The following is a 16,423-nucleotide window of genomic DNA, read 5'->3' as shown; positions in this document are numbered from 1 at the left end:
GAAGGGAAGGGTGAATGGGAGATGTGCCCATTGTAAGGCCGCATCTACCCAGCACGGAGCTAAGTAGCTGCTCAATACACATCCTTGGAGCGGAGGAAGGAAACTAGGAGCCATCGAGGACACCAGCAGGAGGGGAGGGGCGTGATCCGCTATCTCCATCCTAGGGAAAGGCCTGGAGGAGCCCCAGAGGCAGGGAGACCAGTTAGAAGAGGAAGTCCGAGGGGAGACGACGGTGCGTAGAGTGAGCGGTGGAGAGTAGAAAGGAGGAAGCGGAGTCAGATGAGGTTGAAAACCCCACCCAGGTCTCCAGCTTGGCCGGTAGGGTGCTCTGCTCACAGCCTCCATCCCACCCCAGCTGGGGAGTGGGTGAGGGGTGCTCCCTCTGCCGGCCCAGATCCCAGGCCTGGGGAGGAGGGCGGCGTCACTCCGTAAGCCCATTTTTTCTCTTTCGCAGCAGGATCCCTTTTTGGTCGGGCCCCCGAGGCTCCCACTTCAGCAATGCAGCTCCCTACCCGGCATCACCTCCGTCCGGTCGTTTCTCAAAGTTCCTCCGCAGGTGGGAGGCGCCGTCCTCATTCATTCTGCGAGGCTGCCACCCTGTGGCGAGAAGGGGAATGACATCTGAGGGGACCACACTTTTATCCTTTTGAGACGTATTCGTTGTGCGCCTACTACGTGCGCATGCGCGTGGCACTGGGTGAAGTTCTGGGTGGGATACAGAAAATCTGAGATACGGCGGTGAGGAGAGAGGACTTGGAATACCAAAACGTAGGGTTTATTTCTGATTCCAAGACGTGTTGCTGTGTGACTCTGGGTGGAGGGGGCGCCGGGGTCCCCAGAGGTGCTGCCTACTGCTGCATTCGTCCCTGCGGCTCTGTCAATGTCCCTTTCCACTCTCAGTGTGTCTGAACGTGGTCTCTTCTTTTGTTCCTTCTGCCTGTCTGCTGATCCCTTTTTTGTTCTCTGGGGCTTGCTCTCTGTTTCTGTCTCTCCCTCTGTCTCTCCCTCTGTCTCTGTCTCTCCCTCTGTCTCTGTCTCTCCCTCTGTCTCTGTCTCTCTGTGTCTGTCTGCCTCTCTCTCTGTCTATTTCTCTCTGTCTCCTCTGTGTCTGTGTCTCTCTCCTATGTCTCTGTCCCCCTCTCCCTGTGTCTCTCCCTGTCTCCTCCTCTCTCCCCTCCATCCACCTCTCCCCACCTCTGCCCTCTGTCTTTCTTCTTCTCTGTCTCTCCACTCCATCCCTGTTCATTTCTATGTCTGTGTCCCCTCCCCGCCATTGTTTTGCTTCTCATTCTTCATCTCTGCTCATCTCTGCCCCATTTCTCCCTGTCCCTCTGTTTCTGCCGCCTTTCCCCACCCATCCCTCTCTCCGGCTGTGTCTCTCCCCACCAGCCTGTCCAAAGCCGCTGACCTGGACCATCACTGGGTGGCCAAGGCCTGGCTGAATGACATCGGCCTGTCCCAGTACTCCCAGGCCTTCCAAAACCACCTGGTCGATGGGCGGATGCTGAACTCCCTGATGAAGCGGGACCTGGAGAAGCACCTGAATGTGTCCAAGAAGTTCCACCAGATCAGCATCCTCCTGGGAATCGAGCTGCTGTACCAAGTGAACTTCAGCAGGGAGGTGAGAAGCGGGGTGGGGGGGCGCCTTCCACAGCCCCGCTTTCCTCTCCGCATCCACTGTCTGTCCATCCAACCACCTGTTCATCTGCCCACCCATCTATCTATCCGTCCACCCATCCTTCTACCTGTCCATCCGTCCATCCACCCATCCATCCCTTCCTCTCTCCCTCCCTCCTTTAAACAATTGCTTATTGGGGATGGGCCAGACCCTGTGCTCAATTCAGGGGAAACGGGAAACACTCATCCTCCAAGAACTCACTGCTTATCAGGGGAAACCACGAAGAAGCTTGTGGTCACAACATCATGGAAGGTTGTCTCAATGAGAGAAGCCCAGGGTTTTCTGAAAACCCAAAGGAGAAGCTTCCAGAGGGATCAGAGAAGCCCTCCCAGAGGTAGTGACACGTAAAATGAGACCTGAAGGAGGAATTTCAGGGATCAGTCAATAGAAGGTATGAGGGGGAAAGCAGCCCAGAGAGGAAACAGCCTAGACTAAGGCCCAGAGGACAGATCTGTGGCAGCAGAGGATCTGAGAGTCCTGTGTGTTTCCCATGCTGGGTTTGAGGTGGGAGGGTGGACGGGAGTGCAGACAGGTAGCTGGGGGACTGTAGGGCATATAGAGTTTGGACTCTGAGTGCCCCCTTTTCTGAGTGCTGCCAAGCCAGAGAGCCCAGGGCATCTACTTCAGCTCCTCCGAGGCCTACCGGCACCTCTCCCCAAATAGTCCCCCGAGGGAGGGGCCCCAGGCTGCTGGGGTCCGTGGGGCTGAGTGCAGAGGGCTTACTTTTCTTAGAGCACCGTCAGAGCACAAGCAATTCAGGGGTGGGAGGAGAGGGACAGAAGAGGGGTCTTCATGGCCTTCTCAAACACCCAACGCAGAGCCCTGGGCACAGGAAGTGATGAGGACACAGGCCCCGCCCCCAGGAGCCCCAGTCTGGTACAGGAGGTGACGAGTGGGCGGATCATGGCTGTGAAGTGTGGAAATGGGTGGCCTCGTCTGGGGACGTCCCTCCACAAACACGCATCTGCTCCAAGTCAGGTGAGCAGGGGGCTGGGATGCACGACCAGGCAGCCGCCGTGGGTCCCAGGCAGCCCCAGCCTCCAGATGCAGGCGGCTCTGCCTCCAGCCTCCTTCACCCCGGAAGTGGGCTTCTCCCCATTTTCCAGAATGAAAGGATCGACGTGGCCAGAGCAGCCGTGGATGGCCTGGCCAGGAGCCTCACATCAGCATGCTGAGGTCCCTGCCGGCACCGTGGACCCTCATCCCCCCGGCTGACCCACCCTCCCCACCCCAACAGGCCCTCCAGGAGCGCCGGGCTCGCTGCGAGACGCAGAACATAGACCCCGTGGTCTGGACCAACCAGCGGGTGCTCAAGTGGGTGCGAGATATTGACCTGAAGGTGAGGGGAGATGGCGGGGCTGGGGGTGACTCTTGGGCAAATCCCACGCACGTCTGTGTGTGTGCAAATCAACCTCCATTTTTGCGTGGGCTGAGGCATCGTCGCCCAGGCTGGCAAGAATAACCTGCCTCCTGTCAGTCAAGAGGAGGGAACTATCCCCCGCTCCTGCCATCCCCCCAGCAGCACCCCCATCTCATGGGGCGGGAGGGAATGCTGAGCCATTCTCGCTCTCTGAAGCCAGGGTGGGATTGAATCCACACCCATCTTCTCCCTCAACAAGCATTTATGGGCTGCCTGCCTCGGTCTGGGTATGTCACTGACAAAATAGTCCAGTCGCTGCTCTCATGGCCCTAAAAGAGTGGGGTGGGGTTCCCTCTCAGTATTAAATGAACTGGTCCCCGGAGGTCAAGCCCTTGCTGTTGGGGCCACATCCCCAGTGGAGGTGGGGCCCCCCCAGGCCAGCAGGGTGGCTCACCGGCCTCATGTCTTGCCCTCAGGAGTACGCAGACAACCTGACCAACAGTGGTGTCCACGGCGCCGTGCTGGTGCTGGAACCCACGTTCAACGCTGAGGCCATGGCCACAGCCCTGGGCATCCCCAGCGGGAAGCACATTCTCCGGAGGCACCTGGCGGAGGAGATGAGTGCCGTCTTCCACCCGGCCACGTGAGTGTGGGCTGCTGGCTGCAGCTCGCAGCTTTTGCAAGCGGATGGTCCCGGCCCCTCCTTCCTGGATCCCACCTGTTCCTTTGCAACACAGCGGTCTCCTTTGGCAGATCCAGAAACTGAGGCTCAGAGAAGTGCAGTGCTTTGGCCTGAACGTCATAGAGTAGAAAGAGATAGAGGAGCAGTCAGGTTCTGAATAAAGTGTGTGGTTAAAACGGGCATTTAGAGAAGGGAGAGTGACCAGCGTGTATGAGGAAGGCCATGGGAGGGTGGGGTTTGAGCTGGGGAGGATTCGCACTGGCCTAAGAGGTTGAGATGGCTGTTCTAGGCAGGGCTGACTATGGGGACGAAGGTTTGGAGACAGGGATGGGCGTCTTAGTGGTTTTTACCATCTAGGTGAGCAGACCATGTCGGCCCACCTACCCCAGGCTCCTCATCTGAAAAGTGGCCAGAGAATAAACACATGAACAGATGAACTCCCAATGCACTCTCTCCTTTTACAATATTGTGGTTAGGGTTAGATGACCATTTATTGAGCACATGCCATGGGCACTAATTCTATCCACATTACGATGCTAAGAAATTAGTTTCCCTGTCCCTCCTTTATAGATGGAGAAAATTGTTTGAAGGAGCCGAGGTACGTGCCTGAGGTCAAACAGCTAGTAAATGGCAGAGCCCGGATTTGTCCTTTATTCTATTAATGTGATATATTATGCGATTGATTTTCAGAGGTTGAACCAACCTTGCATTCCTAGGATAAATCCCAGCTGTTCGTGGTGTATAATCTTTCTATATGTTGCTGGATTAGGTTTGCTAGTATTTTGTTGAGGAATTTTGCATCAGTATTTACAAGGGATATTGGTCTGTAGTTTTCTTTTCTTGTGATATTTTCATCTGGTTTTGGTATCAGAGTAAAATTGGTCTCATAGAATGAGTTGGGAAGTTTTCTCTCATCTTCTGTTTTGGGAAAGAGTTTGTGAAGGATTGCTGTTCATTATTCTTTAAACATTTGGTAGAATTCACCAGTGAAGCCATCTGGTCCTGGGCTTTTCTTTGTGGGAAGTTTATTATTATTGTTATTATTATTATTATTACTAATCCAAACTCTTTATTCATTGTAGGTCTATTTAGATTTTCTGTTTCTTCTTGAGTCAGTTTCAGTAGTTTATATCTTTTTTTAGGTTCTTACTTTTTAAAAAAATTTTTGAATTGCAGTATAGTTGATTTACAATATCGAGTTAGTTTCAGGTGTACACCACAGCAATTCATTTCTATACATATATACACATATATATGTGTGTGTGTGTATATCTATATCTATATCTATATCTATATATATATATATATGTTCATTCTTTTTCAGATTCTTTTCCCTTATAGATTATTATAAAATATTGAGTACAGTTCCCTGTGCTATACAGTAGGTCCTTGTTGGTTATCTATTTTATGTATAGTAGTGTGTATAGTTTATATCTTTCTAAGAATTTGTCCATTTCATCTAAGTTAGCTATTTTGTTAGCATACAATTGATCATATAATCATTTCCTTGCAATCCCTCTTATTTATGTAGATTTATCCCCTCTTTCATTCCTAGTTTTACTAATTTGAGTCATTGCCCTTTTTAACTCTTGGTCAGTCTAGCTAATGGTCAGCTCATTTTGTTAACAGATGCCGGTTTGAACCTGAGGCTCTCTGCGTCAGGCCTGAGTGCTCAACCCCCAAACTATATGGGGCCTCAGGGAACGGCTGAGCCACACCCCATGTTATGCCGGTGGGAGAAAATTGTGCATCTGTCGCAGGGTCCAGGTGCCCTGGACTGCCCTCCCCCGTTGGCAGGCTGATACCCAAGCAGTTCTCATAGACCCTGCAGCAGATCATCGGTGCTCTTGTAACATGCAGATACCTCATCCCCAGCTCAGACCTACAGGACCAGAATTTGCTGGCAGAGCCCGGGAATCTACATTTTCATGCATTTTATGCAAGCTGAGGTGGTTTTGACAAGAACCCTATTCCATGAGCCATGAATCAACAGGTGCAGGAAAAAGGCTTTTCTTCTCAGAATTTTCCACCTTCCTTTACCTCCCTTCTGGAGCCATGTGATCTGTAACAGTCTTAAGATCTTCCGAGCCCTGGAGGGGCAGCTCTAGCTAAACATTAGCCAGTGTGAATAACATTTGTGTGACTGATTAAACCCTTGACCCCCCCATGAGGTGGGAGGTATGTTGACGACTGTCTACGATTAGTGGGTGAGCACTAGGGATGTTTCAACGGGGCACAAATAGCGTGGGTTCTTAGGTCGTTGGGAGGTCAGAGACTCCTTCAGGAACCAGATGAAAGCAGTCCTCCTGATGTCAGGACAAGGAAGAAGGAAATGGACTCAGTCCAGGCTCCTCATTTTACCTCTGAGGCTGCTCAGCCAGGGAACCAAGAGGCAATACCAGACCCCAGACCCGTCTCCCTGTTCGGACCTTTTCCCTTGATGCTGTTTTTTTCCACATGTTGGTCATAGCTTATGAATCAAGGTCTCCACGCGGGATGTGGGATTTTGGAACCTCGCGGCCCGTTGCTGAGACCCTGCCATGGGCCAGGGGATCAGACTTTCAGTTAGCTGGGGGAAGACAGAACTGCATGAGTTTCTAAGGAATTTTACAGCCCACTGCTGTTGGTACAAGAGTCCCCAGCTAAGCCAAACACCAGGGAGACAGTGATCCCCAGGCAGGTGGTGAGATGCTTGGGAAGGTCTGATGGGTTTATATTAACCAAGATCTTCGGGCTTTGCCCAGGACAGCTCTGCAGTGGTCTAGGTATCTCATCCTGTCTACTGCCTGCTCGCTCCTTTTCCTTCTCTGTTGCTGATTTCAGCTTTCCAGAAAGAGAAAGGGCAGGGCAGGTCTTTTGGGGTGAGTCCTCCCAGAATGCTTAGATTGGGTGGAGAGATTCCAGTTTGAGGAAACATCCCGAACCATCGAAATAGACTTGAGAAGCGAACCCTGGGACTGAATCCCAGGCCGGGTGAAACAGAGTGATGGTCATAACAGCAGCCCTTCACACTGATATCATATGTCATCGTCAGCAAAGTGCTGTCACATCCCTTGTTTCATTTTCTCCTCCTCCCTGTGAAGGAAGCTGAGTGAGAAGGAATCGTTGCCTCCTTTTACAGATAAGGTGACAGGCTTCAGAGAGGTTCTGTGACCTGCTCAAGACTAGATGGGAGTTCGTGGCAGTGCTGGAATCTACCAGCAGGGACTCCTGTGACCCTCCACCACACCAGGAAGCTTGGAGGTGGGGGCTGATGAGCACCTGGTTCCACTCTCCAGGAAACGTGACCCCTGATCACATCTGTGATCTCACATCACCCGGTAGATGTGATGCCTGTAGTCACAGGGGGGCAGTCAGCTCAGAGCATCTTGGGAGATTATAGTCCCCATGTATTAATGGCCCGTGACCAGGAAGTCAGGGAACATCAGTACGCAGCCCAACTCTAGGAAAGGCACATTTACCAAGAGTTTATAGGTTCCAGTATGACATCATGTTCTCCAGCCTCCTCTCATTGCCATGACAACCATATGACCAAAGGGACCGAGGCGGGGCACTTTCTGACATCATCTTGTGATGTCTGCTTTGACACACACTGACTTCTTGCTTCTCCCGGTAAACCCCGGTCTAGCACCAACTCTGTCATAGGACCGTGCGTTAAAGATCCAGAGAAATAAATCCATGGACCAAAAGGATGCAGGGAGCGGCCAAGCCGTTCCAAAGCATCACAGGAGCCAAAAAAAAAAAAGCCTTAATGAAAATGTGTGACCATCTCCAGCACTTGCCTGAAGGACGGTGTATCCTGTCACTAACAGAGGGTCAGGCACAAGGCGGATTCAGCCTGTAGTTCATTTAGATTCTCTCTGGATGTTAGGCCCGAGAAGAGTCCCCTTTAGGCCTCGGAAGCATCAGGCAAACATTGCATCTCTCTTGTAAATACTCCTCCCCATCCTGTGGCCTCGTGACCCATGGCCCCAAAGTGCCCCTTTTTGTTGCCAAGGATGCGAGAGTCAGCCGGCATCTCCCTCCTTTCCCTCCTCCTTCCCCCTCCAGACACAGTTATAAGGTGGGGTTATCAAGCTACCATAACCATTTGCTAAGCTCTGCCACGGGCCAGGCTCAGAACCTAGCACGTTGTTGCCACCTTCTACAGGTAGGTGCGTGAGCCCCATTTCACAGATGAGAAAACTGAGGTACAGCAAGGCTGCATATCTTGCCTGGGGCCATAAGCTTGTAAGCTGAGGAGCTGGGATTCAAAGCATCGTGCTTTGCTGCTTCCCTAAAGGGCAGAAAGAGTGGCCAGAACAACAGGGGAACTGTGTCGAGCAGTGGTCTTATCTCCCTAGGCCCCTCCCAGGGGACCTTTGAGCCTCCAACCCGAAGTATAAACAGTGAGACAAAGTGAACGTGGAGCCTGACCCAGAGACGCCCACGATAACTGACAGTTCATGTCCCCTGACCTCACAGGAACGCTGGAGCATCTCAGTGAAGCAGTTTCCTCTTGAGTTGGTTCCATGGGGCTCCCCTTTCTGTCACTTTGCTCCAGTGTTCTCATTAGCATTTCAGCAGGGAAGAGCAATTCCATTCTGAACTCAAATAGACTCAACCCTGGAGCACACAGAATAAGAGGCCTTGTCACAGCTCCACCTCCTTGGCTGGCAGGCTACCCAGGTCTGAGAGGTCCAGGCAGCAGACAAGGGGGAGTGTTCCTGGGCCCCCGGCAGGTCACCTGAGCCAGGTGGGGAAAGGGGCACATTGAGATTTTCAGGCGCCCACAAGAAGGTGATGTTTCATAATATTCTGCCTCACCCCACCCCCAAGGGATCACTGAGCTGTGAGCCCAGAGACCAGGCCCTGGGGCGGTGTAGTCATGGAGTCGCGGTCGTGTGTAAGGAGGGGCACAGCAGGGCCTTTGGGGGCTGAATTCTGGCTCCTCTTCCATCATCTGTGGTTTTAGCAAGAAACTGGAGCGTCAGTTCCCTCATCTTGAAACGCAGACAATCACTCCTCTTCCCCGGGGCTTCAGGAGGGTTCAAGGAGCTGACTCAGGGGAAGGACCTGGCGTCATGCCTGGAACACAGTAGGCGGCCAATTAATGCTCTGTCCTCCCCCACTTCACTCAGCTCCACCAAAGCATCTTGCACCTCACGGCCTCGTAAACCTTCATTTAATTGGGTGAGACTCAGCCCTCAGGCCAGCCCCGCTGACAGAGGCTGATTCCCACCCCGCCACCTTCCTTCCTGCACACATGCCTTTTTAGTGCCCGGACACCCTGTACATTGACTCAGGAAATGAGTCAACAGAGATGCCCTATCTTCCAGAAACTTCCCTCATTAAAACTTATCCTTCCAGCATTCCACTCCCTCAAGGTCTGACAAAGGAAGTAGAAATATTCGATTAGCCACTTCAAGTCTCCAAAGACCGTAACCTTGCGCTCGGCCTATTTGCGTTTTCGTGACTTTTAATCTGCAGGAGGAACGGTACGGTTTTAGCCACGGAGGAAAAAGCTAGGAGGGAAGGTGTTTTGGCACAGTGGTGGCAGGAGCTGCCCTGTGCTCCTCTGTCTACACCACAAAGGCAGCCACTTTCTGCTCAGGGGTTGGTTTGTTAAGACCAGAACTGCATACTGGGCTCCATTGTACAGATGAGGAAACTGAGGCCCAGCAAGGGAATCAGCTCACATGAGGGCACAGCTAGGGGATGGTTGAGCAGGGACTCAAGCCAGGTCTGTACCCCTCAACCCCAGTGTTGATCACAGCAACTACTCATGCTATGCCAGCCCCTACTCAGCATTTTATATGTGTCCTCTCATTTACTCCGCCAATGACCTTATAAGAGAAATGTTGATATTAACCCCACTCCACATTCTGTCTCCTCCTCTGGGTCCTACGCTGACCCCCAAGGTGGGAAAAACATGGTCTAGATCTTGCTTCTAGAGAACCAAGTTCAAGTTCTATCCCTGCCACTGTGTGTCTTGTGTATCCTTGGATGAGACACACATCCCCTCTGGACTTCCTTCTCTTTTTCAGTGAAAAACAAAAGAAGGGGCTCTGGAGTTCTCCCGAGTTCATCAGACAGCTGATGTTCCATGACTCAGGGGGGTTTCATGCACTTCCCACAAGAAGGCAAACACAGCTGGCTGCATGAGTTTAGATTTTCATGGCTTCTGCACTTAGGACAGCTTCCCCACTAGACCCAGGGCATTCCATCCCCAGATGGAGGAGAGAGGGAGGTCATCAATGAAGACGTCAGTTCCTGACCCACCGCAGAGCAAGAGCCTCCCTGTGACGAGGATGCCCTGGCACTGGGGGACCTGAGAACTCACCTTCACCTGCCGCCCAGCAGCCAGTGCGGTCCCCTGCCCAGCACCCTCCCCTCCCTTGAACTTCCTCTGCAGAACTTGCCCCCAAAGAAGCAGAGCTTCTCGAAGGCAGCTTCAAAGCTATTAGAAGGTTCATTTCTCTTCATGAGTCCACCTCCGTGGTGGCCTGAGCCGAGGCTCACGGCTCCTGTAGAGCCACCTCCTGACCGCCCGTCAGCCAGAGCCAGTCCCTCTGTAATAAGTTTTTACTGTTAATATGACTCATTATCATCATAGCCACTTACTGGATTCCAGCTAAGCTCCAAAGCACACTTTAACTAACCCTCGCGATCACTTCGTGAAGTTGGCTCTACTAGGATCCCCACCTGGCAGATAGAGAAACCCAGCTTTCGAGAAATGAAGGGACACGCTCGAGGTCACGCAGCCAGTGCAGAGTCGAGCCAGGATTTCAACGCCACTGAAGCCCCAAGGAAGATGCTGGACACCAGCGTCTTGGGATTGCTGAGGTTGACAGGGAAGGTACAGAAGGCTCTGCCCATGCTGGGGCCAGCCCTGCAGGCAGAGAAAGACGGGAGTCCAAGAGACACACTGGTTTGCCCAAGTTCTAAAAGAGAAGGAAGGCAGGCGGGAGGACGAAGTTCGGAAGTCCTGGCTCTGAACCAGTTTCTCGCCCCAACTCCATACTCCATACGCACCAGCACTAAGATTCTAACACAGGGGCTGGCCGACTTCTTCCATACAAGGCCAGATAGTGAAGATGTTAGCACTCGAGAGCCATGTGGTCTGTCCAAGTAGTAAGAAAGCAGCCATAGACAACGTGCAAACCAAGGGACTGGGTTCTAATAAAACTTTATTTACAAAATCAGTCAGCTAGCTGCATTCGGCCCACAGGCTGTAGTTTGCCAAGTCCAATTCTAACAGAAGCCTTTGACGCTTTTGTACAAGGAAGGGAGCGATGGGGGTAACAAGTCAGTGGGGGACCCAGATTCCCGATGCAGAGTGGGGGAAACTTTCTTGATGATTCTCCAGTCACACCTAATGAGCTGACATGGGGGGCTTCTCCCATCAAGTCTCCCCTCTCCTGACAGGGTTTGCAGGACACTGGGGGCTTAAGAGAGACTTTGGGGTCTCTGAGACCGGGGTTCAGATCTTGGCTGTGCCGCTTCAAGCTGTGTGATCCCGGGCAGGTCGCTTGATCTCTCTGTGCCCCCTTTCCTCATCGGCAGCGAGAGATGGCAGCCTGGCCTCTAGGTGTGCTGTGAGGATTGTGTTTGTAAAGTGCTTAGCACGGTGGTGGCGCGTAGGAGATACTCAGTACACCGCAGTTGCGGTCACTGTTCCTGGAGTGAGTGAGTGTCTGTGTCTCTGCGTGGCAGTAGCTGACACACACCCCCGGCTGCCGCAGCCCTGCTGACTTGCCCTGGGTCTCTCCTCAGCTCCACAGGCATCCGGGAGGCTGAGCGATTCGGAACGCCCCCGGGGAGGGCCTCCAGCATCACCCGGGCAGGGAAGGAGGAGAACAGCGGTGGGATCAAGTACAAGACTGGCCGGGTAGGTCGCTCCATGTGTTTACCTGGGGGTCCCCCAGCCTGGGAAAGAAAGGTCTTTGTGTCGTCTGGAGGGGGGCCGATGGGTCAGGTCACAGATGCAGCTGGGAGAGAGGCCCTGGAAGCCACCCTCAAGGGACCTGCATGATGGGTAAGACACACTCAGCCTTGTGGGGTCTTTGTCACTGTATCTCGACGTGCAGGTCTCACCTGCCTGCATCAGACTCACCTGGGTGGATGCTTAACATACAGATTCTGGGACCCACCTGGGGCCTCCTGACGCAAGGGCCTCGGGGGCAAGGGGAACCCCGCATGCCACAAGGCTGCCCAGAGGGTTCCAACACACCCTAAACTCTAAGGGCCACTGACTTAGATTCTGAACTCCAATGGCCTGACCAAGAGCAGCGGGTGAGCCTCTGGTGCGTAAGAACATGTGTAGTTGGGTCTGATCGTGTGGACTCAGGGTGACACAGATTCCTAAACGGAGGTATATAGACACAGACGACAGAAGCGGAGAATCCAAAATTCTTCCATTTATTCAGCGGACAGTTTCGGGTACTAAGGGCATCCCAGGCACGTCCTGAGTGTGGGAGATAAACATGAATAAATGACCACCCTCACCATTAAGATGCTCTCAGTCTAGACTGTGCATTCCCACTGGGGGTGCTGTCACCCCGAAGGGGTCAAAATTGGTTCGGCTCAGGGAGGGCACAAAAAACCTTACTCGTTTTATTTATAAAGCACAGCTATACACATGGCACATAAACAGTGCACAGTATGCCGGTGGCATGAAAATTTCATAGTGGGAGTGTGATTAGGGAAAAAATGTCTAAAAAGTCTTCTTTTAAGGGGGGGCAGTATTGAAAGAAAGGTTGAGAAACACACTGGTCCAGAAAGAAAGGCGGTCAAATCAATAAATCATCACAAAGCACTGCCGTGACTACCCTAAGAGAGAACTATTCACTGAGGGGCCACCGTGTCCAATAATTATAGCTACTGTCTCCCAGCACCTTGCTCTGTGCTTCCCAGATGGATTTCTGCTCTTCGCAACAACTCTGGGAGAAAGGAATTATTAGACCCATCTTGTAGCTAAGAAAACTGAGGCTCAGAGGGGACAGGTGACTTGTCCAAGGTCACACAGCTGGGAAATGGCAGAGCGGGGATCCAAACCCCAGTTTGTGAGTCTCCAAAACCCACACTCTTTCTGCCACACCAGGCAATGCCGGACTATTTCTTCTTCTTGACCTGGGAATGCAGTCAGACCTCACGCCCACACTCATTCTCACCCCCCCTCCCCCTGCTGAAGAGGAAGGTGAGAGACTTCGGTAGATAATCAGAAAGACTACATTTGCCCTCACCCTCAGTAACAAACGGGCTCCTTCCAGCTGGGAACACAAAGCTCTCTCCTAAGGTTAACTCACACAAGTCCTCTCAGTCTCCCTGAGGAGTGGAGTGTTGTTACTAATAGGAGGAGCACAGAGTGGTTAGGTCAGGCCACACAGCAAGTGAAATTGGAGGCGCCACACTTCCCGGATCCAAGAACGTTCAATTCTCTTTATCTCTTCTTCCTGTCGTTTGTTCTCTTTCCTCTCTTCTCAGCTGCCCCTGGGAAAGATAGGAAGGGGCTTCAGCAGCAAAGACCCCGATTTCCACGATGACTATGGCTCTCTTCAAAACGAAGATTGCGGAGACGATGACTCCCAGGGCAGGCCCGAGCAGTGCCGTCTGGAGGGCTACAATGGCCTGGAGGCCACCAACGTGTAAGGAGCCGATGCTCCACCAGACCCAACACAGAGAGACCCGGGGATGAAGGACAGCCAGGGACTGTGGCTGTTGTACATAGTGATCTCAGCCTGAGGGTGCTCCTCTAGTCCCGGGAAATCCCAGCAGACTGCTGTGACTGCGGATGGGAACCCCGGGCAACAAGGGGCACCAGCCTGCCTGACTTGAGCGGGCTGTGGACTTCCGTGCTCACTGGAGGGAGACTGGCCCAGAGGGCCCGTCAGGGTGCCCGGCACCTCTGTCATCAAGGCTCCACCTCGGAGTGACTCAGCCACTGAGCAGGTCAAGCGGTCCTGGGAGCCTTGAACTGAGCCACCAGGATGGAAAGAGGCACAGGGTTCCCCAAAACACCCTCCCAGGAGGAGCAGGTGGGACTCCAGCCAGACACGCAGGGGCCAGCAGTGACAGCGCCAGGAGCTAGCAAAGCTGGAGGCTGACGGGTCACCACGTGGACCCTTCTGGCCAGCCTGGCGGAGGTCTCAGCTCCAGCATCCATGCCCTCCATGACCAGTAACTCGGCTTCTGACTTGTATCGCGGAATCTCTCTTGGGGGAAGGCAAAACGGGAAGGCCATCCGCGCCCCAAACGCCGTGTGTCACATCCGGGTGGACACGTTAAAGGGCTCTTTGCTCCCTCCTCCCGGGAGTGGCTGTCCTGGGTGGAGGCAGGTGGCATCCCTGCGGGGGTGGGGCTGAGCAGTGACGTTGCCAGGAAATGCAGGTATCTGGTCATCAGGATGAAGGCTATCGTGTCGATAGGATCGGGGTTGACTGGGTTAGGTCCGTGACAACTGTACCAAGTGTGACAGTGGGTTTGGGACTGGGAACAGGGAAACGCTTGTCATCGTTATCCCAGCAAACCTTGTTGTGACGTCTGTCATCTGACACACAGGTGTGCTCGCCAGTGTCCTAATTGAGCTGAATCTCACAGGTCGCTAAGGTGGTGCAGAGGATCCCCAGCCCTCTTCTTGACTCTACTGCTGTTTTGCTGTGTGGCTTCTTCCCAGTGGCCTCACCTCTCTGTGCCTCAGTGTCTTCATCTACAATACTTCTGGTTCCCTTCCAGGGATGTTGTGAGGATTAACACTTGCTAACGTCTGTAACACTTTGTAACCTCTCAGGAGACAGGTGGGAAGTTATGGGGTCCAGGGTGGGTGTCTGCTTTCCCATTTACAACACAGAACTGATACTGTACTGATATAGTACTGGTTCTCTCCACCTGCTTTTTGTTGTTTTTGTTTGTTTGTTTTGGGGGCCGGACCGCACGGCGTGCGGAACTTCCCCGACCAGGGATTGAACCTGCACCCCCTGCAATGGGCGGGCAGAATCTTAACCACTGGACCAGCCGGGAAGTCCTCCCCAACTGTTCTGACTGGAGCAACGTGCAAAAGGAGGGCAAGAAATGTTTAATGTTCAGACTCTCTAGAGGCCCCAGTAGGACTTGACCCCCCAAGAGGAAAATCCCACGTACGTAACCCTTGAAAATGAGTTTGATCCATGTGTTCAGGCTTGAGCTCATTGACCTCGATGCTGAGGAATGATTAGGGAAGGGCACGTGGCATTGGAGTTCTACTTACACTTAGGTTATCAAAGCAAATCATTTGTTGGAACCACGATGCTCGACTTCCATTGAAGCCTTTGGCACCAACAGTCTATAAGAGGTTTGAATTTCCAGGACTAGAAGCAGGGTCAGCCTCCAAGAACCGTCAAAGCACGTTCTTCAACCCAATGAATTACTTCCCCTCAAGGAAAAGCACAACCCGAGGCCTGATGAACTTGAGAATTCCTCCTCCCCGAGGCCGAAGACCTTGGTTTCCTGACCTTGGTTTCCTGACCTTGGTTTCCTAACCTGAACACAAGCACAGCTTTTCTCACCACCGGAAACCAAATGCCTAGTTGTGGACACGTGGATGCCCCCTTTTGTCTGAACGTTTGGCCTCCTAGGGACACATTTCTGATTCCAGGGCCCAAGGGGTGAAGCTCTGGAACAAGGGGTGAAGCTTTGCGGAGGTTCCAAACCCAGCAACTTCATGACGTTCAGCCACACACACGGGATCAGAGGCTGCAGAGCCCGCAGCCGGAGAGAGGAGTTAAAACCTCCCTCTAACCTGATGCCACAGGCCACTCCCGAGCCAGCATCCAGGCTGGCCAGGCCGGCACCGCAGGATCTGCCTCTCGGGAAGGAGCAAACCCAGAAGGGAGTTATTGCCGCAGGGTGAGCAGGAATGGCAAACCGACAGGTGCCTGGGTGCAGGTCTGATTATTTGAAACCAATGCATGTTCCCCGACTTGGGGACAAGATGGGCAAGCGGACAGTTGTTGGGGGGGGGGGTCACTGGCAGGGATGGCAGTGCCCAAAACATTCGCAGCATTGGGCCAGCAGGCCTGGGGCAACATGGGTAAACTCGGATGCGCCTTTTGGTCCAAACGGTGCCCTAAGAGCACGTTCTCGCCTCCCAGATGCTCTGTATCCCTGGCCCCCAGGCAAGCGTTTGGATGCTTTGCAACATGAGGATGGGTTGGCTGATAAATGAACAACCTCCGTACAGGGTTAAATCAGGTGAGCTTTGTCTGCTGGAAAAATCCTAAATGTCAACCCTGCTTCAAGAGCGGGCAGGAAGAGCAGGGGGTGCAGACTTGGCAGAGAGGTTCTGGAAGCGGTTAACAAAGGCTGGCAGAGCGGCCGCCCACAGCACAGTGACCTGCCACATCCTGTCCAAACGGCCCGAGTCATGGTCTTGGTCCTTAAAGGGTGACACGGCATCTGGACCTCGGAACCATGTGAATGTGCTTCTGTGAGAGCTGGTGTCGCCTGCACCCATGGGTGCTGCCAGAGGTTGGGGAGAACCAGGGTAGGCAGAGACACCCCATATTCCTCCCAGAAGCTGGGGACCAGAGCCATCAGAAGGCACCAGCTTTCTGACCCCAGATGCCTCTTGTCTGTGGACAAGGCTCTCTTGTCTTGGGCTGAGCTGGGCTTTTCTCCGAGAAATCTGTCCGTGTCAGCATCGCAGTCATCGGAGCCCAGGCTGCAGGAGGCAAGGAGAAGCCACAGG

General features: G+C 53.1%; 1 protein-coding gene across 3 annotated transcripts in view; it reads left to right on the top strand.

The window, feature by feature from the left end:
• The window catches only part of KAZN (kazrin, periplakin interacting protein), a gene marked incomplete at its 3' end in the record, with an annotated part of 459,901 nt that extends 446,551 nt beyond the window's left edge, over positions 1-13,350 (top strand). For all 3 annotated transcript variants that reach the window (XM_082865287.1, XM_082865285.1, XM_082865286.1), the window contains exons 11-15: positions 1,390-1,621; positions 2,916-3,017; positions 3,515-3,681; positions 11,476-11,590; positions 13,186-13,350. In XM_082865287.1, the coding sequence (XP_082721413.1) occupies positions 1,390-1,621; positions 2,916-3,017; positions 3,515-3,681; positions 11,476-11,590; positions 13,186-13,350 (781 nt within the window). The remainder of the gene's footprint in view (positions 1-1,389; positions 1,622-2,915; positions 3,018-3,514; positions 3,682-11,475; positions 11,591-13,185) is intronic.
• Positions 13,351-16,423: the final 3,073 nt, after the last annotated feature.

The sequence above is a fragment of the Leucopleurus acutus genome (assembly GCF_964270905.1).
Source record: "Leucopleurus acutus genome assembly, chromosome: 2".
NCBI classification, from domain to species: domain Eukaryota; kingdom Metazoa; phylum Chordata; class Mammalia; order Artiodactyla; family Delphinidae; genus Leucopleurus; species Leucopleurus acutus.
The sequence above is the reverse complement of the archived record's forward strand: the minus strand, read 5'-3'. Positions and strand labels throughout refer to the sequence as shown.